Source organism: Ostrinia nubilalis, chromosome 6, assembly GCF_963855985.1.
Source record: "Ostrinia nubilalis chromosome 6, ilOstNubi1.1, whole genome shotgun sequence".
NCBI classification, from domain to species: domain Eukaryota; kingdom Metazoa; phylum Arthropoda; class Insecta; order Lepidoptera; family Crambidae; genus Ostrinia; species Ostrinia nubilalis.
In genome coordinates, this window is record NC_087093.1 from 13,595,598 (window position 1) to 13,620,599 (window position 25,002).

At 37.6% G+C, this 25,002-nt stretch overlaps 1 protein-coding gene and 1 long non-coding RNA gene across 2 annotated transcripts; both read left to right on the top strand.

Moving 5' to 3' along the window:
- The first annotated feature begins 1,523 nt into the window (after nt 1–1,523).
- LOC135072648 (synaptic vesicle glycoprotein 2C-like) lies at nt 1,524–25,002 on the top strand. The gene is made up of 10 exons (XM_063966659.1): nt 1,524–1,820; nt 4,000–4,161; nt 8,682–8,844; nt 16,655–16,776; nt 18,826–19,064; nt 19,543–19,691; nt 22,646–22,760; nt 23,234–23,526; nt 24,059–24,186; nt 24,831–25,002. Exons 1-10 carry the CDS (start codon nt 1,733–1,735, stop codon nt 24,911–24,913), a joined length of 1,542 nt encoding a protein of 513 aa, XP_063822729.1. The 5' UTR covers nt 1,524–1,732; the 3' UTR covers nt 24,914–25,002.
- On the top strand, nt 13,575–16,308 carry LOC135072666 (uncharacterized). The gene is made up of 2 exons (XR_010257474.1): nt 13,575–15,400; nt 16,026–16,308. It is a non-coding gene; the product is annotated as an uncharacterized LOC135072666 (long non-coding RNA).

Here is a 25,002-nt window from a genome sequence, read left to right on the forward strand (position 1 = left end):
AAGTACCTAAAAATCCCCCTTTTACAGTTTATTATACTAAAATATTATAGCAGTAATATCGTAGATGTCAATTTTGCCTCGAAATTGCGTGTATGTATAACTGGTATAACTTACGCCAAGACTTTTGATGTTTGATCAATATTCTCATGGCGCTAGAACGCTAACTTGCTTATTATGCTTAGTAAGTTCTCGCAAATATCTGAGAAAATAGTTGCGATGTCTTTTTTATTGTGATGTGAGTGAAGATTCATCGAAAAAGTCTCTACATTAGCAAAACTATTGAGTATAAATGGTATAAATCCATATCTTTACTTTCAAAATATCTTTGAGGTGTGTGTATAAGTGGCAACTAATAGTAGCGCAGAATTAAGTACTTTAGACTTTTATGGTATATAAAAGTGGAATGATGATAAAGAAATCGCTTACTGTTGGAAAAAATCTCCATAATATTCATATTAAGATATTGCTAGTACCTATCTGTATGTATTTTTTGTGATAAGGTTTAAAGGCAGTTTATGTTACGAGTCGCGAGAACGATCCTCTCGCCTCATCGCTCCACTGGCGGAGAAGAGGGTGGAGAAGGCGGTTGTACGACTGTTCTACTCAGCTCCCAGGTGGCGGCCAGCATGCCGGGGTGCGGGGGCACCCTTGTCACCTCCGTCTGACGGGAAGGGCTTGGCGTTTCGAGCCATTCCCGTCGGACCCCCACAAGGGGGGCGTGTAGGGTCCGCCGTGTAGGCGAGCTGTCGCCGGTGGTGTCGCGGAAGTCTAAGGCTACGGCCCGATACTCGCGACATCCCCACTTGAGTGATGACGGAACGCCGCGGAGGTTTTAGTGGGTATACCCCGTCCTTTTCAGGACGGAGCAGCGCCCTTATTAGGGCTCCAGGAGTCCCACACACCACCCTGTCCCCCGGCAGTGGTGACGGTGCGCAAAGCATTTCCTCCGCGACACAAAAAAGAGGGGCCCGAAACGAGCTGTGCCTAGGGGCCCCGAGATGGTTAATCCGGCCCTGGTTACGACGTTAGACCATATTGAATTCATTCCAAACCGTAAGTGAGAGTGAGGAATTCCAGAGGGAATCGAGGGATTTCACACCTCCAACCACAAAAAATTGATTGCTGAAGAATTATCTCTCTCGTTATTCCATTCTTAAATATTGTTTTAATTAAAATAAAGTAGCGTTTATTATAACCGTGAACTTACGCTGATACATGATTGGTAGAGTCTTTGAAATTATTATTTAAAAAAATCTCAGAGTACCTATTAATTCTATTTGAGAGTGTCAAGATAATCTTTGTTACATACTGGATCTGTTATGTTACTTACGAGTATAAACACCCAGTTCCTCAATCACTTTTAAGGCGTAACGTAAGCAGTACAGCAGTAACTATCTGAAAGTTTAAAAATATTAGGCGCTTGTTAAAGCACCACACGTATTTTCAGGGCTGCAGACATCTAATTTCTTACTCTTGACTAAAGTTCCGAGCACATCATTACCACTTCGTGTCTTGCGGGCAACGCACGCCTGCACTACCGCAAAAAAAATACGCATCGAATGAGATACACGCGTCAAAAAATTAAATATTCTATAGAATAATACTCATTTAGAAAACAACGTCTAAACAACTATCTTATCTCACAAGATTGACTTTAATTTAAATTAAGAGTATAATGTGAAGTGATTAAAAAGTTGTTGAACTAATAGTGAATAATATTAAGGGCAACAGAATGACGAACAAATTAAGTACTTTATCGAAAAATGTTGATGACAGTGAGAAGTATACAGCTGATTTGGATCAAGCTTTAAATGTCGTAGGTGAGTCAAAATATTATAAATTTTATTTTAGCTTAAGATCACTACAATAATTGTTCTAATACCGTAGGAGTTATTAGCTAGCAAGACATAGAGAGATAATTACCTTGTACCTACAATCTCCGATTGGAAAAAACATCAGTTTTATTTATAGAAAAATTTACAGTTTGGTGTTAGAAGTTAACTACTCAACTTGTATCATATTGTTTGTTATCACATTGCATTTTCGACCTAACTCAATAGTTCATTGGTAAAGAAGAGCTGAGCACCGTGTATTTCATTAAACGCGTGGGTCAGATAACAAAACAAACTGCTATTGTTAGGCTGAGTTGCACGATCTTACTTTAACTTTTACAAACGTCAAAATTCTGTCAAACTCTATACAAAAAACACTGGTTAATGGTAAAGTTAGGTTAAAGTAAGATAGTGCAACTTAGCTTTAGTATAACGCCAATTACTTACTTTTCTCAATTGGTACAAAAAAATGTTTTTTCCGGCCCCGAAGTCAATAAAGAAGGATCTTGAGGATCTAACCTTTCATTATTTATCTTTTATTATTTTATCTTGAATTAAAATGTAGAGCTCATACAAATAGTAGTACACATAGACGTGTTGATATGTGCATTTGTTGGGCACTCCAATATCGCAATGGTTACTTTGCATTTGACCGGTTATTGAACAGGAAAATTGATATGTAAGTGAGATCACAGGTAAGATCGTAGGCATCATCATAATCACACCGAGAGTTAGGTACTTTCGGACTTATAAGTAGGTGCCTACTTAGGTATAGATAATACCTATTAATACTAAATTGTACTAGGCCACTTACTAAAATACCTGCCTTTTCACTCACTACAGATTCAACTAATATAAAAAGATCTGTGTGGTTATTCAACAGGAAAATTTATTTGTTCTTAATCATTATTTTATTACCATCCTAATCAACTGTGGGCGTAGTGTGAGTTTACGTCAAACGCATTCCATGTCGACTGATGTCGACTGCATAAAAATGTGACATTAAATGTATGACAGATTGTACAGCGTCCCTAGCGGAAACTTTCAAGAACTAAAATCTTCATATATTTTTTATCGCGCTCGCTAGTGATAACGTTGATGTAAACTCGCACTAAGCCCTCTGGTCCTTCCTATAAAATATTTTATGGGAATGATGCAATCTCCAGGTAAGCTCAAACAAATTAACGTGCATTCAATGTCGACCTGTTTGGGGCTTAGCCAACTTTAGAGACCACAAACTAACTACATATTTATACAGAGTGTCCTAAAATTAGCACGTCAAACTGATACCAGAGGTAGAGGGGCCTAAAGGCCACAGCAGACTGTTTGTTATATTGATTAATCGCGCGTTTTAGCGACTGCTGTCCAGTCCTGGATCTGTCAATAGGCCGTATAGGCCGCGGCCTAGGGGCGGCAGATTTCAGATGACGCTTACTCGATTTCAGAAGATAAAAGGGCGGCAAAACTGTAAATCCGCCACTGCTGCTGTCGTTGCGTCGAGCTTCCGAAAAGCGACTTCGCCGCGTTTGGTGCAGTGTGGATGGAATGTGTGGTCGCTGCATTCAGCATAAAAAAAAATGGCTAAATCGCCGATCGCTGATGCTGAAAGTAGCGTGTGCGCTCTGTAGCTCTATGACGCACTGAACATTTAAAACTAATGTGTCAATTTTAAAGACAATTGGTCTCGACTATATAATTTTTATGCTTATTTAATTTTATTCAATACCATTTACAGAGCCGAAGCACACGATGCGTTGCGGCGGCGTTGCAACGCCGGAGAGGTGTCGCTGCGTCGTCTTAAATTGAAATATCTGTGGCTGGCACACGAGCGATATGGCGCGGAGGCGCGGACCACGCGCCCCGTCGCGCGATTCTGTGAATTTTTGCGGTGCGGCGTCGCAACACATCGTGTGCTTTGGCTTTAAATTATTTAAAAATAAGTTTCACGGACTGTCTTTGCAGTTGACATTAAAATTTGTTACACCCCTTGTTGCAGAATTTTCATATTTTATTCATATTCATTTATTCACATCACAATGTATCAGAAGTTCCAACAATAGAGGGTAGTACAAAGATATTCGATAATATGTTATTGCAACCTCATAGAGGTAAAACTTGAACCTTCATTCTTTATGATGCGAAACTTGAAAGCCTTTTGTGTTTTCAGGTTTAGGTATTTACAACATAAAATACTGCTTCGTCCTGGGGCTATGCCTGGTGGCGGCCATAGTGGAGCCGGTGGGCTACTCCTACCTTCTGCCGGCGAGCAAGTGTGACCTGGAGATGTCCGACACAGCGAGGGGTTTTATTGGATCCATTCCATATATTGGTAAGAACTCAGAATAAGACAGTTTGACAAGGGGTGGAGGGGTTCTAAATTTCGTGACGTCATATTTTAAAATTTATGAGGTATGTGCTAAGTAATTGTTGCGAAATTCGAGCTTTTTAAAGTTAAGTTTTCAAAATATTTGATTTTTTTACAAAAGTAGAATTGTCGAAGATATTGTTACAACCAATGGTTACAACAGTTAGATTTTCGAAAAGTTCGATTTTCCGAAGTTAGGCTTCCAAAATATTTGATTTTCGAATAGGTAGGTACTTACTTAGTTGAGTTTTCCAAATAGGTACTGATTTTGTTGCAAAAGTAATTTTGTTTTGTTGTAATTTTGTTTTGTTGTAATTTTGTTTTGTTGTAATTTTGTTTTGTTGTAATTTTGTTTTGTTGTAATTTTGTTTTGAAAATTAGCTTTTCGGGAAGACAGTTTGCGAATGATTTAGAGTAGGCGCACACCGTTGATTTTTAGTTGGCCGATAGTTGTGCCCGACTTTAAATTGTATGAAGAATCGGCCAAATCGAATCGGCGTAGTGTGCGCACTCCCATACATGCCCATACTGATCAACTGCCCGACTAAACTATCGGCCGACGAAAAATCAACGGTGTGCGCCTCAGATCATAGAAAAGAATAGATATGAACTCGCGCGTAACTACAACGAGAACCAGTGTCCCCACATTTCCCCCACCACGGCTCCCACACACACATTCAACTGTGTAAAAACAAAGCGACTGAGAGTCTACGACAACATGTGCAACAGGCTTAAAAGTGCTGTGATTGGCCATAAGGCACGTCACGCACACTTTGAAAAAAGCAATTTATTTTTCACCTACGCTAGTGAGAGAAGAAAGATAAAATGGAGTCGATAAGATATCGATACTTTAAATCGTTCGTGACAAGGCTCGAAACTGGTTTGAAAAATGCTTATGTATGAAAACCTTATATTTTATCGCGCATTGACTTTTTAAGTATGGCGAACTTCGTACCGCCTATGTTTATCCTACTAATATTATAAATTCGAAAGTTTGGATGTCTGGATGTTTGTAACTCTCACGCAAAAACTACTGAACGGATTTTGATGAAACTTTACAGTATTATTGTTTATAATGCAGAATAACATGTAAGCTATAATTTATAACGATCTGTGACAAACGAAATTTCACGCTAGTCAAAAATAATGCCTAAATTAGGCTTTCAACTTTTTGTAAAAACGTGAAGAATTTCAAAACATGTTTCTTTAATAGTCGGATTTTTGGAAATCTGGATTAAGACCAAAGTATTTAATCAATTAAAAAATAGGAAATAATAATTTAGTTCTATTTATCGATAATAGGAAACCACATTAGAACACGAGCCCTGCACTAGGTTACGAACGGCACATGCGGCCGTACCGTGTATTTTCACGCGTCAGTGGATATCGGAAGCAATAAAATACATTGCGCAGTAGTTAAGCATGACATAAAGTGGTTGCTAACTAAATCGTCGTATTTAAATTTTTATCACCACAAATTACGATATCGCAGTAACTGTTGCGGCATTGAATTCGTTCGTAAAAATGTTTAGTTTTTTTTATTTATAAGGAAAATACCAATGGATTTTCAATACTTTAATGTAGAAAATAACTCCATTGTTCCTGTAGTTCTTCGTTTCACTTCGGTTATTGCACGTAACGACGCATTAAGCAAAAATATCGGAGAACATTTCCTCAGTACGACTGAATCGCGACTAACCTGGCTTCGCGGCTGATGTTCGTTTCTGGGCATATCGCGGAGACACGCGCCACCACGCCCCCGTTTCACATCTATTCCCTTCTATGATCTGAAGTGTGCGCCTACTCTTAAGTTTTCGAAAGTTAGGTTTTCAAAAAATTTGGTGATGTTGCGACAGTTTGGTTTCAGATGGCTTTCGAAAAATTAGGCTTTACAAAATTTGGGTTTGTCGATTGTTTTTGTTGCGAAAAATAGATTTTTGGGAAGTTAGATTTTCCTATGTTACAGTTAAATTTCAAAAAATCTGATTTTATGGCAAAAATTACGATTTATTCGAAAATACAGTTTTAGTGTTTTTATTTTGTCTTATAATTTGTTATTTTTAATTTTAATTGAGAAACTTGAGAAAATCGAACAAGGATAGGTAAATCACACAGGCGTTAAAAATGTTAATATAACAAAACAGAAGAAAAAATCGTAATGAATTTTAAATAAAAACGACCTTGATAAGGTAATTGTTCTAGTAATGCAGTAGATTAATGCTATTTAAATAAATAACACAAATTAGTAGGATTATTGTATTAGAACGGGAAAACAAACCGGATATTTGAGACGCTTAATATTATCTATTGACACTTTTCTTGTAAAGTTTTTGATTATAAACATTATGTTCTAAAAAAATTATGCCTATTATTCAATAGGCATCATTTTTTAACTCGTAATGAACGTCATTCGACGTTCATTACAAGTAAGGTTTTTATGATAGTTACAAATGATGAAATGTACACCGATGTTTTCCTTCAACACAAAACTGTGCAGCTTGGCTATTGCAAAATACATTGGCTTGCGGTAAGTTGTGGCGGGAGCCTTATTGGAGCACATGCAAATGAGGAGTCTTCCAGCGACTTGGCCCACTTTCAGCTTGGTCCATGGGCCAAGTCACCGGATTGAATTTTCAAATATTTTTTCTTCTGGCAACTGGGCCAACTCTAAGATTCTAGAGTAGATTTTTGTAAATTTGGTGTTTAGTTTATTAATAAAACATTGAAGGCCCAGTAACCGGAAGAGAAAATATTTGAAAATTCAATCAAACCAGTGACTTGGCCCGTGGACCAAGCTAAAAGTGGGGCAAGTCGCTGGAAGACTCCAATCGAGTAGGAAACACGCACGAGTTCGTAAATTTTATTTTTAGAAATTAGGTCACTACAAATGTATGCAGTAATAAGGTATCTTATATCTAGCAGTATGTACCAGTACCTTTACATAAATACCTAGTAATCGTCCGTAAGCGTCAGTAATGCCGATTACATCTTAAACGCATTCGCAAATTGATTGTCTTGTAAGATGCAAATAAAACATTTACTATGTTAATAACATTAGACAATGTTAATGATTGCGATTAATTGTAAAGGAACTCATGTGCGTCACTGCCAAAATACCTAGTATTAGGAATATCTACCGAGCACATTTCCAATTAATTTGGTAAACCAACAAGAAGACACAAACATCTTAAAATGTAACCTTGTAAATTAAATAAAAAATTGCTCTTGATCTACGCGATCAACATCAACCTTACTCATCTAATCGTCACCATTTGTGAAAAGTAGATAAGCAGGAAAAATTGGCAGAAGAATTAATGGTTCTGAAGTATTTTACATACTTAACTGGTAATGAAAATGATAAAAATTACCTGTCCAAAAAAACAAATAGTTTTTCTGCACTCTTGAGGAAAAATGTAGAGTGACTTGTAGTTGATCGGCAATATCGATTATAAGGTAAAATCTAGACATATTACTCGTAACTTTAAGGCTCGGTTGCAACATCCTATTTTAACCTTAACAAACGTCAAAAATCTGTCAAATTCCATACAAAAAACACCGGTTATCGTCAAAGTTACGGTCAAAATTAAGTGGTGCAAATCAGCCTGTAACATAAATGTTAAAGTCAACTTGAAATTAACTTGATCATTTTTGATTATGCACTTTTAATATATATATTCCGCCTGTTTGTTAGTAACTGAACCCATGATATCGAATTTCTTCGAAGACTAGCTAACTGGTTTCTACCGGGAATCTTCAACATTTAAAAACTGGCTGGCTGTAGAAATACAATTTCTGTATTAAAGTAGGCATGTTATTCAAATTGTTGCAAATTAGTTAGAGACATTAAAACGAATGGGAGTTTAAGAACCGAGGCTTGGCTAGTTTTTAATTAAGTACCTACTTACTTAGTACCTATCTATCAGACGACTATTTTAATATTTAGTTAAGTGCAGTTTAGCATACCTGCCAATTTAAAGGGCACTTGAGGTGGTTGACACAAAAACCCACAAATAAACATAGTAGTACCTATTGCAAAATGTTAAACTCCTTGACGGTGTGTTTAACATTTTTGTAATAAGCCCAAACTTGTTTATAAAACATAATGCTCCTGCGTAGTCGGGTAAAAACACTTCGTTCTTGCCCTGAAACTTAAGGCTGAGTTGCAACATCTTACTTTATCATTAACAAACGGCAAAAGTCTTTCAAACTCCATACAAAAAACACCGGTTATAGTTACGGTTAGGTGGTGCAACTCAGCCTGAGTATTTTTTTGCAATTTAATGTAAAATTAGATTTTACGATTAGGATCCTCGCCCAGGGCTAACGCCTATCGCGCGTTAATCGCATTTGCAACGCACTACAGAAGTGACGCCAACGCGCTACTAACGCGCTACAGCAGCGCGACTGCATCGCTACAAAAAGTCGCCGTGGGCGAGGGCCCTTAGGCTGTGCATACAAGAAAAAGTGTTGTACTCGTATTCCAGGTGTGGTCTTGACATCATTCCCGTGGGGATACCTCGTGGACACGCGGGGTCGGAAGCCGATCCTGATCGTCAGCTCTGTGGCAGCAGGGTTGCTGGGCGCCGCAGCGGGGCTCATGCCTGATCTCGTCACCTTCACGATATGCAAGTTCTTGTGCTCTCTCTGGTGAGAATGCGACTCTACATTACGCTCGTTTCAGACAATGATATCTATGGCGGGACTAAGTTTCCTTACGTCCTGAGCTTCCTTATTACCTTCAAAGATTTCCACAGCGACCAGTCCTGCGCTGGCATCCAGATACTCCAGGTTTACACTTATGATAAATGTATTTATAATATCGTTGTTGGTACGCTCCGGAAAGCGAAAGGCAGGCCTCCCATTAGGTGAAAGGTTGCGGGAAGCTCCTGGATAAAGGCAGCAATCTATACTTGTGGTAATCCTTGGGGGAAGCCTTTATCCAGCAGTGGACGCCTTCATCTTTTTGATCAGATGATCAAAAGTACTTTTATGACCGCTTTGCAATATTATGCAACTTCTTCTGCGCTCGAACTTTTAGGGATTTTGATGATGAATGTATAGGCCAGTAGAATTAGATTTTAAATCGGAAATAATTCCTACAAAAGATTTTATGGCTTTAATGGCTTCATTGGTTGCCCATTAAGACTCTCCTAGGTTTTCGACTTCGACGGAGTTGTGCTTAAGTGGTGGGGGCCCCCGAAAGGGGCGCTTTTTCGGTTTTCCGGTTATACCGCGTAAAGGACTTACCCTATCGAAAAGTGGTCTTCCTGACGGTTGAAGAGCATTTAATCCTGCATTAAATAAGACCAAATTCATATGTTTTGAACAAACCGTTCTCGTGCAAATGTTCGGCAAAGTAAAAAATATGTGTATAATTAATGGCCCTCTCCACGTCCAATAGCTCGTCACCCGTAGGCTCCCAAGCCTTGTAAAGGGTCGGATTCGCTTATCCTTGTTCGTCCCAGCCGTTCCTTAACTGTGGTTGCTGCACCTCTTCCTGGCACTCTCCTGAACGACTCTGTGTTACCTAATGTGGCTGCCCCTCTTCCTTGTACCCTCCTGTACGATTGCATTGCTTAGCCATATGCCTGGTCCAAGGTTCGACGCTACAAAATCAACTTCGTACGCGTGAAAATAGTTTAAATACTATTTTCCGTGCTTGCAACATTTTTCTTTACTGCTTCGCCTCTATTAGTCGTAGAGTGATTGTATATATCCTATAGCCTTTCTCAATTTATGAGCTATTCAACACAAAAATAATTATTTCAATCAAACTAGTAATTCTTAAGATTAGCGCGTTCAAACAAACAAACAAAAAACTCTTCAGCGTTTTAACACAGAATAATAATAAGTACTGTTTTAATATGAACTTGTTGTTGTTGATTTTTGGCGTCGAACCTTAGACCAGGCATACGGCTAGGCAACGTATTCGTGCAGGAGGATACAAGGAAGAGGGGCAGCCACAGAAGGTAACATAGTCGTTCAGGTGAGTGCCAGGAAGAGGTGCAGCAACCGCAGTTAAGGAACGGCTGGGACGAACAAGGATAAGCGAATCCAACTCGTGAGCCTTGACAGGGATACGCTGGTTAAGGCGACCCTTTACAAAGCTTAAGAGCCTACGGGTGACGAGCTATTGGACGTGGAGAGGGCCATTAATTATACACATATTTTCTACTTTGCCGAACATTTGCACGAGAACGGTTTGTTCAAAACATATGAATTTGGTCTTATTTAATGCAGGATTAAATGCCCTTCAACCGTCAGGAAGACCAGTTTTCGATAGGGTAAGTCCTTTACGCGGTATAACCGGAAAACCGAAAAAGCGCCCCTTTCGGGGGCCCCCACCACTTAAGCACAACTCCGTCGAAGTCGAAAACCTAGGAGAGTCTTTATGGGCAACTAATGAAGTCATTAAAGCACTAAAATTTTTGGTAGGAATTATTTCCGATTTAATTCATTTTTGTGTTTAATTCTACTGGCCTATCTATGTAAAGTATTGTTTGTTTAAAAGTAGTAAAAAATTCTAGAATCCCAAATACCTATTAGTTCGTATAATATAACGCTATGACGTTTAGTTATCTTAACCACATTAACCACTGATAGTAATTATGTGTCTTTACCGTATCTTACGAAAATTCCGGTTTACGCAGTTTTTTATCATTATGCAATCATTTGCCTATTTACTTACTTGTGACATAATTTATGTTAGTATAAGGATTTTTGATCTAGATAGTGAATATATGTATAGCCCGTGCGTTAGCGAAATTGTTATGTAATGTTACTATGCTTTTTTTTTTTTTTGGAATATCTTTAAAGATTTAATGAAAATATAAAGATTCTATACGTTAATAATGTAAATTAATCTCGCGCCAAACCGTTCAAATCTGTAGGATTTTTCCTTAAAAGTATCTGTATGATGATTCTAGTGAAGGATTTTCTTCAAGATTAATCGATGACTGTAATAGAACATCAACATTTCATCATTTCAATGTAGTACATGAAAATTTTTGTCGTAAATTCTGTTCCAAAGCGCTACATACCTACACGAATTTAGTTTTAAGGAAAATTAAAATATGCGTTTAGTAAATATGCCATGATTACTTAATTACTTTATAATCCGCGATAACAAACTCTTAGAATCACGTTCGCACTTTATATGACCCAGATGATTTGGGTCATAAAAGTGCTAATATATTATCATGACGTGTTATCATAATTTATTTTATAACGAGTAAAGTTAAATTGGCACACGCTGCAGTGACTATAGATTCGACTACATACTCGTATATATATCACACATATGTATAAAAAACTAAGCCTAGGTATAGGATAAAGGTACGTGAAGAAAACACATTCTAAATTAATTGGTTACAAAAGAAGAAACAAACAGTCGAGATAGTGTTTATTTATAGCTATCTACGAGTATCTTATTAATCGAGGTCATATTTTCAATGTGTCGATACTACCTATATCAAAACAACAACTAATTAAATGAGTCAATCAATAAAATGCATATCTTAATCCCAATGAAATTATAATTTTGTGTAACGATAAGGAAAAAATACCAGACGTTCATGTTACGAGATTCGAGAGGTCTATGGAAGATAGCTGGAGGAATAACATAGCCTTATGATTGACGTAGAGACGTCGGATATAATACTACGTAGCAAAGTCACCCCTATTTCAAGCACATCATTTTAATACACGGGACTATTCCCACCTCTCGTTCCCACCACTGCAACTCCTGTGTAGCCAGGATCTACAGCTTGACCGCCATAAAAACCCAACCAATGAAGGTCAAGTTTGTCCCGGGGGAAAGTTAAACTGTCATTGGACCCGCAACGAAATTAATCAGAAGAACATAGGAGGAGTTCATCATTTTAATATGCTACATTCCATAGCATAAGCCAGAAGTTCGAAAAACTAGTGCCTGAGGTATGGGAGCGACACGGGAGGGTGTTTTTGTAGCGTCAGCGAGACTTGGATTTATAGTATAGTCTGTCACGTCATTATGTCAATGTCACCCTTCCCGTGTCGCTTCCATATTCTTCAACTGCCCGAAATATCCAATCTCATTGTACGACGTCCTTCCCTTAAAATATCCCCGTCCTCTAAATTTCCATTATCTACTAACAATTATCTTCAAGTATTAAATATACAGGGTGTCCCAAAAACAATGGATAACCCTGTAACCATCGATAGGCCTCGCCATGGTCTCCCTAACGTCCAATTTTGACCCCAGTAAAAATATCACCGTTTTCAAGATTTTTAAGTTTTTGTGCATTTTTAGAAAATTGCCACCTGCGATTACTTTTTCTCATGCCATTTCTACAAATGGGGATACTTTTCAATCTAGTTTTTTTCCTTATCACAAGAGATAGTTAGGCTATCAAAAGAAAAGATTTAAGTTCAACAAACTAGTTTAAAAGTATGAAAATTTTAAGAAATTGCAGAGAAGAAGGAAAAATTAATTCATTGTCTTGCACTTTTGATCAGCCATCGTGTAAAAAAAATGTAGGAAGACCATCGTGTCCATTACCTTAAAAACTTCCTTGGTTAATTGAGATTCTGAAAAGGTATCACAAGCTTATGTATTCTGTATTATTTTTATCTTATGGCTACTTGAATAGCAACTAGTATGAAAACTGCAAAAATGAGTTTTTCTCGTAATAGATAAACTAGGACTGCATAGTAGCATTAAATACAAGTGGATAATTTTTAGCGTAGGAATTTAAATAAAGCAACATTTTATCATCATCATCATCATCTTTTCAGCCATAGGACGTCCACTGTTGAACATAGGCCTGTACCCCAATGTTTTTCATAATGACCGCTTGGTAGCGGCCTGCATCCAGCACCTTCCTTGCTTACCTTTATGAGGTCGTCGGTCCACTTTGTAGGTGGACGTCCTACGATGCGCTTTCCGGTACGTAGCCTCCACTTGAACCCTGTTGCCCCATTGGCCGTCCGTTCTGCGTTTTTGTAATTACTTAATTTTTGTTTTACACCTTATAAATGTGCCTATAGACAGATACCCGTGATGATACACGGCTCGGAAACGTGGATATTTTGCACAGCGTGCTATGGAAGGGGCTATGCTCGGGTTTCTTTACGAAACCGTATCAGAAATTAGGAGACCTGTAAACGAACTAAAGTCGCTGACAAACCCCGACGGATCAGCAAGCTGAAGTGGCAAAGGGCAAGGCACAGTAGTTCGCAAAACTGAGGCAGCAGGGTTCAAGTGGAGGCTACGTACCGGAGAGCGCATCGTAGGACGTCCACCTACAAAGTGGACCGACGACCTCTTAAAGATAAGCAGGAAGGTGCTGTATGCAGGCCGCTACCAAGCGGTCATTATGAAAATAATTAGGGTACAGGCCTATGTTCAGCAGTGGACGTCCTACGGCTGAAATGATGATGATGATGATGATAAAATGTTGCTTTATTTAAATTCCTACGCTAAAAATTATCCATTTGTATTTAATGCCACTATGCAGTCCTAGTTTAACTATTACGAGAAAAACTCATTTTTGCAGTTTTCATACTAGTTGCTATTCAAGTAGCCATAAGATAAAAATAATACAGAATACATAGGCTTGTGATACCTTTTTAGAATCTCAATTAACCAAAGAAGTTTTTAAGGTAATGGGCACGATGGTCTTCCTACATTTTTTTTACACGATGGCTGATCGAAAGTGCAAGACAATGAATTAATTTTTCCTTCTCTTCTGCAATTTCTTAAAATTTTCATACTTTCAAACTAGTTTGTTGAACTTTGATCTTTTCTTTTGATAGCCCAACTATCCCTTGTGATAAGGAAAAAAACTAGATTGAAAAGTATCCTCACTTGTAGAAATGGCATGAGAAAAAGTAATTGCAGATGGCAATTTTCTAAAAATGCACAAAAACTTAAAAATCTTGAAAACGGTGATATTTTTACTGGGGTCAAAAATGGACGTTAGGGAGATCATGGCGAGGCCTATCGATGGTTACAGGGTTATCCATTGTTTTTGGGACACCCTGTATAAGTAAATATTGTTCTGTGTATAACATTAAATTTTAACTTCCCCCTTCCCAATAACTTTGTTTGTGATGTACGTGTACGTTTGCAATGTGTTGTTTTGTTTTAGGTGGCGAGTTTTATGTTAAAGAATCTAAACAATTAAGTTCTCGAGATACCCACATATTAAGTAAATACCGGCCAATAACCAAAAGTCACGTGTATCTCTCTAACTACTTGACATTGGCAGAATCACTGCGTGGCGCTCTGCGCGCTTCAGCGGGACAGTCCATCCCAAAAAAAAAAATATAGACCTATAGGATTACCGTGATACAATAGTTCATGTAGTTTTATACAGCCAACTTTTGGTCGGTACCTACTACAGACGATATTGAAGAATGCTAATGCTTTCATAACTTTCTTTTAAATTAGGCTGCGGAAGAATCCGATAGCTTTATACAGTCATCTCGCGCAAAATTCTCGCATAACCGGTTCGTTTCTATAGTTAAGGAAAAAATGTACCTTTTAAGTATTTTGACCTTATAAAGGTTGCAGGAAGACCGGTCTGCCTGGTGGATTTTAACCAGCTGATTGAGAAATAATTTAAATCATTGGGAGTGAGGAGAGAAGCCTATGTTCAACAGCGAACATCCTATGGTTGAAAAATAATGATGATGATGATAAAGTGATCACTGAGCCGTATGTTATAAGGTGCTTGTATGAAGCTTTCATGCGTTGCCCGTTGTCCTACAATAGTTCTGTGGGTATAATGATTTTATATAGGTAGTATAGGTACCAACGAAAACTAATTAATTACCCGTGATACGACGATACTGCTAGTAAAGCAGTATCATCAAGTTTAGTTTCATTATTCAAGTTCAGTGGTTTTCAACCTTTTTCATGACACGACCCTAGTATGAAAAAATATTTGGCGACCCCCCCGACCGTTCGCTTTTTTTTCATACATTTTATAATGTTACAAAGATACAACATCATGTCTTTATTGGCTCTGTGCACGATTACAGCGCCAACTAGCGTCCACAACTTTGTGGGCTCTGTCACATTGACGTTTAGGTCGTATATTTGTGAAAAAATATCAAAATGAAAAAATAACAAATATTTTCAACTAATAAATTGTTGTGATACCACGATTTGTGTGGAAAAAAGGTTTTGAAATCATTTTGGTCATTCAAATCAAATGAGGTAAGTCCAAAAAGTGTGTTTAATTTTGATTGTGTCAGGGTTTGTTTACTTCATTTATAATTGTAGTTTTACAGTAAAACAAAAAGAAAAAGCTACTTTAACGGTTTCATTATACAATATGTAACAAAAACACCGTCCGATCCGAAAGGGTCATAAAGTAGCTTTAACAACATTACCAAAACAAGTATCAAAATTACGTAATTAATAAAAACAATTTTTTTATCGATTTTTAAAGTCAATAAGTTTAGCAATGATTTACCCTACAACGGGGAAATTTTCAAAAAGCGTTAACACTCTGTCTCCGCGCGGCTTTTTTTAAGACGCTGGGGGTCATGACCTTATGACGTCGCTACGCGTGCCGGCGCATCTCTACCCCTCCCGCGTACCCTCTACACTGCCGTTCGGATTGCCATGTAAGCTATTTTATTTTTGTAAATTTTGTATTTATTTTTCATGGGGTATTTTTTTTATAATATTTTATGAAAATTATTACACAAATGGAATCTTAACTCGATACCTATTAACACCTTAATGGATCGGACGGTGTTTCCGTTACATATTGTATAACAGTAAATATATTTAAATGTTCCTGTATCGCTAGTAATAAATTAAATATCGTTTTCAGATTGAAATGAGTATTGTTTTGAAGACCGGGTTTGTGAGTTTTACAATATCAAATTCCAACCACAAACCGTATTTTAAGGAAATTTGTTGGTATAGCCAATACAAGTCCGAGATGTAGAAGAATTAAGAACAAAGTAAGGGCAGAGTTAAATAATTCACGCTCTCATCATAAGGCAAACATCTGTGCACAACAACTACTGTGACTCATTTTTGTACTACCACGTTGTATAGTCTAGTTGTTTCCAAATTGTAAACGGCTATTAAACCAGCCCTATCGAAATACAGTCCACTCTTTTATTTAAGTTCCCAGTAGGACCCTTTTCATGCGATTAATTAATGATATTAAAATTTATTATGTAGAATCGCTTTGCCATTGACAGATACATCTGATGACAGAGCTTACATTATTTCTACTTTTGACCACCATGAGCGCTGCGATCGATTATGTTACCCCCACCTAGTACTTCGCACCCAGCGAATAACTATTGTTTTTTTACTGAGGTAGAATTTACGACCTCTCGCGACCCCCCTGTAGAGGCTTCGCGACCCCCCAGGGGGTTGCGACCCACAGGTTGAAAAACACTGCTCTAGTTGAACGAAACAATGTCCCTAATAGAGTTGTCCCGTCAGCTTAGCATGTCCCGCTGCGGCGCCCTACACCTACATCGGAGAGATCCTGCCTCCACGTTTCCGGGACATCACTCTGTCGGTCACAAACTCCATGCAGATCCTGGGCTCCGCACTAGTGCCATGTAAGTATAAGTGGTAATACAGTCGGCATCAAATAAATCGTACCTCCCGCGACAAGCACTTATCAAACGTATGCATCCCCACTTCCCACCAACATTGGTACCATTTGAAAGCCTAGTTCAAAACTTCATTTCATTAAAGGAAAGGTTTTTACCCCAAAAATGTGTCTTTACAAGGATCCAGAGTCACTTCTTCAAAAAATAGGTAGTTACGCTATAGCCATTTTTTATGATTATAAAACTGTTAAGTTGGGATTAATCGCTATCCATCTGTCAAAGAGGACACGTGAGATCTTTATTTGGTTTTATAACCATAAAAATTGGTCTAATTGATCGCAGAGGTGAGCCCAAAGTGAGGTCTATTTTCAAGTCAAATTTATGGTATAATATGTTAATCATTTATTTAGAAATGAAATGTATTTTTCTTTAAGGATATTTATTGGGCTTTCAAATAACACCAATATTGTTGGGGTACCATGATTGTGTCAGAAGAAAATCTTTAAAGTTCGCGTCGCGGAAGGTGCGGTTTATTTGATGTTGAGTGTAGTTAATTTATTAGCATTTGATGTAGACGTCGCTTTGGTGGTTTTAAGAACTACAATAACGCTACCTGCAGTTGCAGATTTGAATCTAACCGAGGACAGCGTTAATGTTAAAATTATACGGATATGTAATGTACCTATCTACTGCTTACTATACGTACCACCTACCTACCAAGTGTTTTTGTTTGCAATATTTAAACATTTAACTAAGTAATGCAAATAATATGGGAATGACGCAAACAACCCGACCAGTATATCTATAGAATAGAACTAAAGAAATATCATGTTTTAAATGCCTATATGGAATTTTTACATACACATGAAAATTAATCAAAGATACAAAGTTCCATCCATCCATAGGAAAAAATCTTTCAAAATTAGTAAGTAATACCTTATCGTCCGAACTTTGATGCTTTCTAAAAGGCAAAACTACCTCTGGATACAAAGCAACCTTCGTTGTAGATTTCGATAAAACAATTTTCTTACAAAAATGTGTAGTAAGAGACTGTCTACCTACAGCACATACGTTATCTACATTTATAGTGATGCAACGAATACTACCTTTACGAATACGAATATTAAATCTACTATTCGGCGAATACGAATATCTCTACATAGTCATGAAATACACATAAATTTTACTCTTTTCATCATGGTTAATGTTTTAGTAATTAAAATTTACAAATGGAATTTTTTTGGTATTGTATCACTTTACTTTGTAAGTTTGTAACTAATCACAAAACAAAATATTAACTGTCAAATTCCGGAAGAGAACTTACTTACTACTTTGTTACATACTGACCGGGGGTTTCCCGTCATGTCGTTGTGGCTATACAGGGTGTTAGGTAAATGGGTATATGAGCCGACACTAACCCATGTTAACATGGGCATATAAATGGTATGGTAAAGTCAGAAAATTGATAGCTTCATTTTAATTATTTTAATTTTCATACAAATCGGATTTTATAAAATTTATTTTGTATGATAATTAAAAAAATTAAAACGATGATATCAAATTTCTGACTTCACCATACCATTTATATGCCCATGTTAACATGGGCTAGTGTCGGCTCATATACCCATTTACCAAACACCCTGTAGTGTTCGGAGACACAGACGTGTGACAAAATTTAAAAAAAAGTAGGTATTCGTATTCGTAATTATTATTTCACCGAATTCGAATATTCGATAAATGACTACTATTCGGCGAATACGAATATTTGTATTCGTATTCGTTGCATCACTAGTTATCTACATAACGAAGTGATCACGAAATCGAATACTAACTGCTTACAGGCACTGTAGTTTCCCAGCGATGTTTTTCAACAGTAATTATACTATACAGTAAAGCACATACAATACAACCCGATCGAGCTATAAATGCGCACCTCGCTAAATGCGAATCGCCCCGTTCCTACCAAAGCGTCGATGTGACGTCACGAAAGCCAGGTGCGCAGTTATCTCGACCGGATTATACCTTAGCAATAAATACTCGTATCTTTTCTTCCAGTGTTTGGGTGGGCGATCCTTCCAGCAGATTTCAAGATTGACTTGGGCTTGTATTACTTGAGACCGTGGAGGGTTCTCTGCGTCGTATACGCGGCCATGTTTATTCTCGCAGCAATTCTGATGTCGTTTGGGCCCGAGAGCCCTAAGTACCTGGTCTCCCAGGGAAGGCACGAAGAAGCATTACAAGTCTTAAGAGACATGTACGCTGGTAACAAGGGAAAGTCGCCCGAAGATTTTCCGGTTAGTAAATCTGTTTATTCTCCATTTTTCAATCACGTAGATTGTATTACAACTTAGCCTAGGCACAGGCCACAGACCACTGACTTTTAGTTGGCCGATAGTTGGATCGACTGCTGTATGAATGTGCGCACATTACACCGATTTGGTTTCGGCCGATTCTTCATGCAAATTAGATGAGCCCAACTATCGTCCAACTAAAAGTCGGTGGTCTGCGCCTAAGCTTAAAGTTATAACAATGAAGTCACTACCCTGGTTTAGTCATTCGACTGCGTTCGACTATCGAACTAAGTATTTCGGTTGAACGTGCCTTCCGAGGTAATAAATCTTTGAACCAGCTGGTGGAAATTTTATTGGCTGCAAAGTTACACTCTTCATTCTTGGATGCATGAGAGCTACTCGTAGTTGTAGTGTGTTGCGATTGCGAAATGATATAATGGACAACTTTTGTCAATCACGAGGACGATATTTTTTTTTTCAGATCAAAGCACTAAAAGTACCTGATAGTAAAGAAAGATTGAACGTCGGCTTCCTGACTTCTCTGAAACTACAAACTACACCATTGCTGAAACCGCCATTCTTGAAGTGGATGATGCTCAATGGCTTTCTGTTATTTGGAGTATTCATGATGTAAGTATGAAAGAAACAGAGGAAAATAATTTATTTGTTTATCATAATTTAGTACAGAAAATACAGTTCGAATGAATTAGTTTATTAAACTCACTCAGCATGTGTCATGTTCAATGGTAGGCTCTACCGTAGATCCCAGAACATGACTCTGGTATTCTGTGAGAACCGTCTTGAAAAGAGCAGTATTAGTATCTTCTTTACATCATCCATGGTCCCATGGTGTTATGACTTCATCGCGACTGCGGGCATTCCACATTATAATATGTATTTTCTTTCTTTCTAAATCGGATTTCTAGCTGATTCTGTGCCATTAAAGTTTACACGAGTAAAGATAAACCGCAATCTTATTTATCTGATAATATCGACCCACAAGCCTTAATCTTTACACTTAGGCTTTCCTTAAAATAAATACCTTAATAGTTTTAAAGCCGATTGTTTTATTGATGTTTATTGGTTAACGATCATTAAAAGAAGAACGGTCATCTGTGACCCAGGCCCGACAGAAACGAGACATACCTCAGTTTTTTTGTCATGTCTTAATTAGTTAAATTATATATTTTTTATATTCGAAATCTATGTATAACACCAAAATATTACCCTTTGTTTTTGTTCAGGCGTTATACAAAAACTAACACAAAATACCTATTTATCACCAAAATTGGTAAATGTATGTACCTAAATGTCTATTACAGCTGCTATGGAATGTATCTAGGTGACCTGGAGATACAGCCTGGATTATACAGGGTGGAAACGAGAAGTTACAAAATCCAAAAATTCAATGTTACCAGCTTTCATAATCTGTAACCTATTATTGGTACCATTTGAAAGAGCTCGTGAAGCACTTTCAGAATCAGTAACTAGTTTTTCGATATCTTCGATTCGGTATAGTTTAGAAAAAATCGAGTGAGATCACTTATCGTTCCATATGTATAACCACCCTGTATAATCCGGCTGTATCTCCAGGTCACCTAGATACATTCCATAGCAGCTGTAATAGACATTTAGGTACATACATTTACCAATTTTGGTGATAAATATGCATTTTGTATTAGTTTTTGTATAACGCCTAAACAAAAACAAAGGGTAATATTTTGGTGTTATACATAGATTTCGAATATAAAAAATATATAAGGGAGAGTCCGCTAATTTGGACCAGTTTTTTTCAATCCCATTTTACACATAGTTTTCTTTTGTTTTTGCTAATGTCCATGGTAATATAATAAAAGATACATTATTCAACTTACTATTTCATAAGTATTAATTAACATGATTGTTGTATATTTAGCACAAATCAACAAAGTACGAGTTCAGAGCTTCGGTCCAATTTAGCCAACCGGTTCGATAATTTGTACCACAGGGTTACTAAATTGGATTTCAATAAATTTCAAGCCTATAAAAAAACTATGGCAAAATATTATACGATACATTCTTAACAAATTAGGAAACGAAAAGGAACAGTAGTTAATAACATAGACAATCGATATTGTTTTACACGTTATCACGATTTTGAGTACAAGTTTTGTAATTCCAATTATCGTAACGCACACTTGTACCTAATCTACTTTGCCAGTCTTTTGCTTTCATTTATTGTTAGTCAAACATAACTACGCTATTATAACTTCAAAATATGATTTACTAAAAAAAATTTTAAAATCCTTTGGTAAAGTTCCATACAACTTGATGTGGTACAATTTAGCCGACTAGGTGATAGTGCTTTTAAAAAATCGGTAAAAAATATAGCTTATAAATACCGAAAAATGTTTCAAATAATTGTAATCCGCACTAATTTACGCTTCTAAATAATATATTAGAAACACCCTGTGATTAAATTTAACAAAATTACAAACTAAACATGTATTGTCAAAAGTTACTTGAAAACAATGAAAAAATACTTTTCAAAATAAAACACACGTGTTTGTTGTCACGGCAAAAACCACATGGCCGATATTAATTGATTTTAGTTGTGTATCGCTGAGTGTTGCAATTACAGACATTCAATAAATACTTTACGAAATATGAGGGTGGTACAATTTACCCGGCGGTACAATATACCGAACTCTCCCCTAATTTAACTAATTAAGACATGACAAAAAAACTGAGGTATGTCTCGTTTCTGTCGGGTCTGGGTTTTTTTTGTATGGGGCGTGACCGTTCTTCTTTACGATGTTGTTCTAGAATTGAAATGATAATGTCTGTAAATCTTATATCTCCTCCTTTTTTTAAGTCGGTTAAAAATAATGCATTTTAAACTTTTACTAAATTTTGAAGTGTTGAAGCTAATAGCTGTAGATCCTTAGGACGTGTTTCCAATTGTCGACGACCTCAGATCATATTCTATGATCTGAGTCGACGACCATCCGATAAAACAAACGGTCCTTGTGGGAACAGGCCCATTATTTGACAAAGTACAGTCACGGAATGAAAAGGTTCGTCAGTTTTCAAATTGATTCCTTCAACGAATCGCGAGCACATATTACCTTTTGAAACTATGTTACAGAATAATCTCGAGTTAGAGAAAATAATCTTTAACTGTTCGTCAGTAAAGTTCAAAATTATTCAGATCAAAGTTGTTTGACGATTTATCTTGTCAAGAAGATTATTATGATTGATAAACTAAAACCTTCTTGTTGGTTCAACCCGCCATTAATATTCCTATTAAATAAAAAAACTATTGTCAATTGGTCAATGTCATCATTGCATTGCACTGATGGGATAGAAAAATAAACAAGCAAAACCTTATTCGTTAGCAAACGTCATATTTATTTAAATGTTAGCAGCACTGTTTCTTGCACTGTTATGTTGGCAGGTTTGACTCACAGTAGGTACCTAGTGCAAGCGAAAACCGACACTAAGGTGACGAACCTTTTCATTCCGCGACTGTACATTAACCATTCATCGTTATTTTATCAGACAGATTAAAGATTGCATGTTTAAAAAGATTTCAATAATTTCAGACTCAATGGGCTGGTGATGTGGATTCCAGATGTACTGAACAGGGTCTTGTCGAGCGACACGGGTCAGAGTATGACCGCTTGTGAAGTTATTGGACAGGGGACCAAGGGCAATACTGTAAGTATTATATCCCATGAACCATCATAGCAATACGAGATGTAGAGATCTGAGGAGATTTGAACCTGCTGCTGGACTGATAGCATTTCGTATTTCCGCGTTAATAGTCTTAGCATTCTTACGTACAATACTTTTTTTTTATCCACAACGAGGACGCTCTTAGCCTGTATCTCACCTGATAGTAAGTGACGATCAGGCCGAAGGTGGAAGCGAGCTTCACCCGGAATCCTCAACCACGGAGGAACTGGCTATGTTACCTCTAACTGCCAGCCTATGCTCAAGAGCACACCCAGGTTGTTATCGTTTACCCCGTTTGCCCTCAGCTGAAGCAAGTTGATAAACCAGTTCCGCTCCTTGCGCAGTTTTTTAAAAACATGCCTGATCCGAAAGGTGGTTATTCTAGAGCTCATAATAGGTTACTTCTATTAATATGGGACTATCATGGAAACCTCAAAATAATTCCTTTTTTGCAGACGTTAGACACAGTATGCATCGACACGATCGACACGCTAACGTTCTCGATAAACTCGATAGCTTCGATCGCTTGCTCGGGGATAGCTCTAGTCGTGAGCACGACGGTGAAGGTCATCGGGAAGAAGATCCTTCTGATCCTGATAATGCTCGTCATCGGACTGTTCTGCATAATGATCAACGTGACGACGCAGCCGATGGTGTTCGCCATACTGCTGTCTTCGATGCCACTCACTGGATTGTCTATTGGACCTATCAACGCGTACAGTGTGGAGATATTTCCCACTGAATTGAGGTAGGTAGAAAAAAGGCCGTTCTGATTTTTAAAATGTAGGAATATTCTCGTTCGTCCAATGATGGGTCTACCAGCCTTCACTGGTCGAGTTATTGGCGGTCTAGTTGTAAATCCTGACTCGCCAGCCTCCCCAACCCGTTTGGCTAGCCTCTCTCCGCTACCCAGACGGGTTAGGGAATTGTAGGTGTATCTAGGCCAAAGATATTTCGCGAACCTCTGGACATATCTGCTTCTCTCCCTCGTTCGCAATCAATAAAGAGTTAAGAAGGATTTAACGTAACTTAGTGAGCGATTCTTCAGCCTATTTTGAGACATAGAAGTCTTATTAAGTACTAACATTATTATTACTTAGCGCAGCGTAGGACGTCCACCCACAAGATGGACCGACGACATCACAAAGGTTGGAAGGCGCTAGATGCCGGCCACCACCAACCGGCCATTGTGGAAATCATTGGGGGAGGCCTATGTTCAGCAGTGGACGTCCTATGGCTGAAAATGATGATTATTACTTATTGCCAATATTTGTTTACAGGGGAATGGCTGTGAGTCTCTCCATGATGCTGGGTCGGTTAGGGTCCATATCGGGCGCAAACATCGCCGGGGCCATGATCAACACGGCTTGCGAGCCGATGTTCTACATGTTCGCAGGATTTATCATGTGTATGTAAACTACACCTACTTCAAAAGTATTAAGAGCTCAAATTGATTGGACGTGTATAAATACGTCAGTAAAGTCAATAAAAGTACTATTGTAAACCCTTGACAAGGAGGGAGGTAAAATAACCGAGTTCTTGCGCTGCTTCTTCTGAAGTATGAAATAAAGGGCAATTTAAATTATTTTAGGATGTATTAAACGCCCTTTTGAAGAAAATAGTGACTTTATGACTTTTACGACGTTTTTATGTAAAGTAGAGAGATCTTTCTGTGTGCTTACCATGAGTTTACGTAAGGTGTGCTCGCTAGCGACTGCGCAAAAGAATGTCATTAAATGTATGACATTTGTGCAGCGCCCCTAGCGGCTACTTTCAAGAAATAAAATTTTTCATAGATTTTTTTGACATACTAGCTAGCGAGCACACCTAACGTAAACTCATGGTTAGCACACTGATTACTAAAGACCTATTTTTGTAGCTTTAGCATTCCAATTGACATGTGAAATCACATAAATTAAATTCCAACCCATAAAAATAGTACCCATGAGAATTGGGGCTTTAATAGGTCAAAAATACTTCTCCGGCCTTTCTTTTTATTTAAATAAATAATAATAAATACTACCTTCACTTATTGTTCTATTTTTTTTTCAGTTTGCAGTCTTTGCGCATTCTTATTACCGAAGTCTCAAGAAAAACTATCTAACCGCAAAGAAGAAATAACAACGCATCTGTAAAATTGTATTCCTAGCTCTATTATTATTTTTCGGATAGTGTAATTTCTAATTGTTGGTTTTGTAAATAATAATTATGAATTTAATTTCAA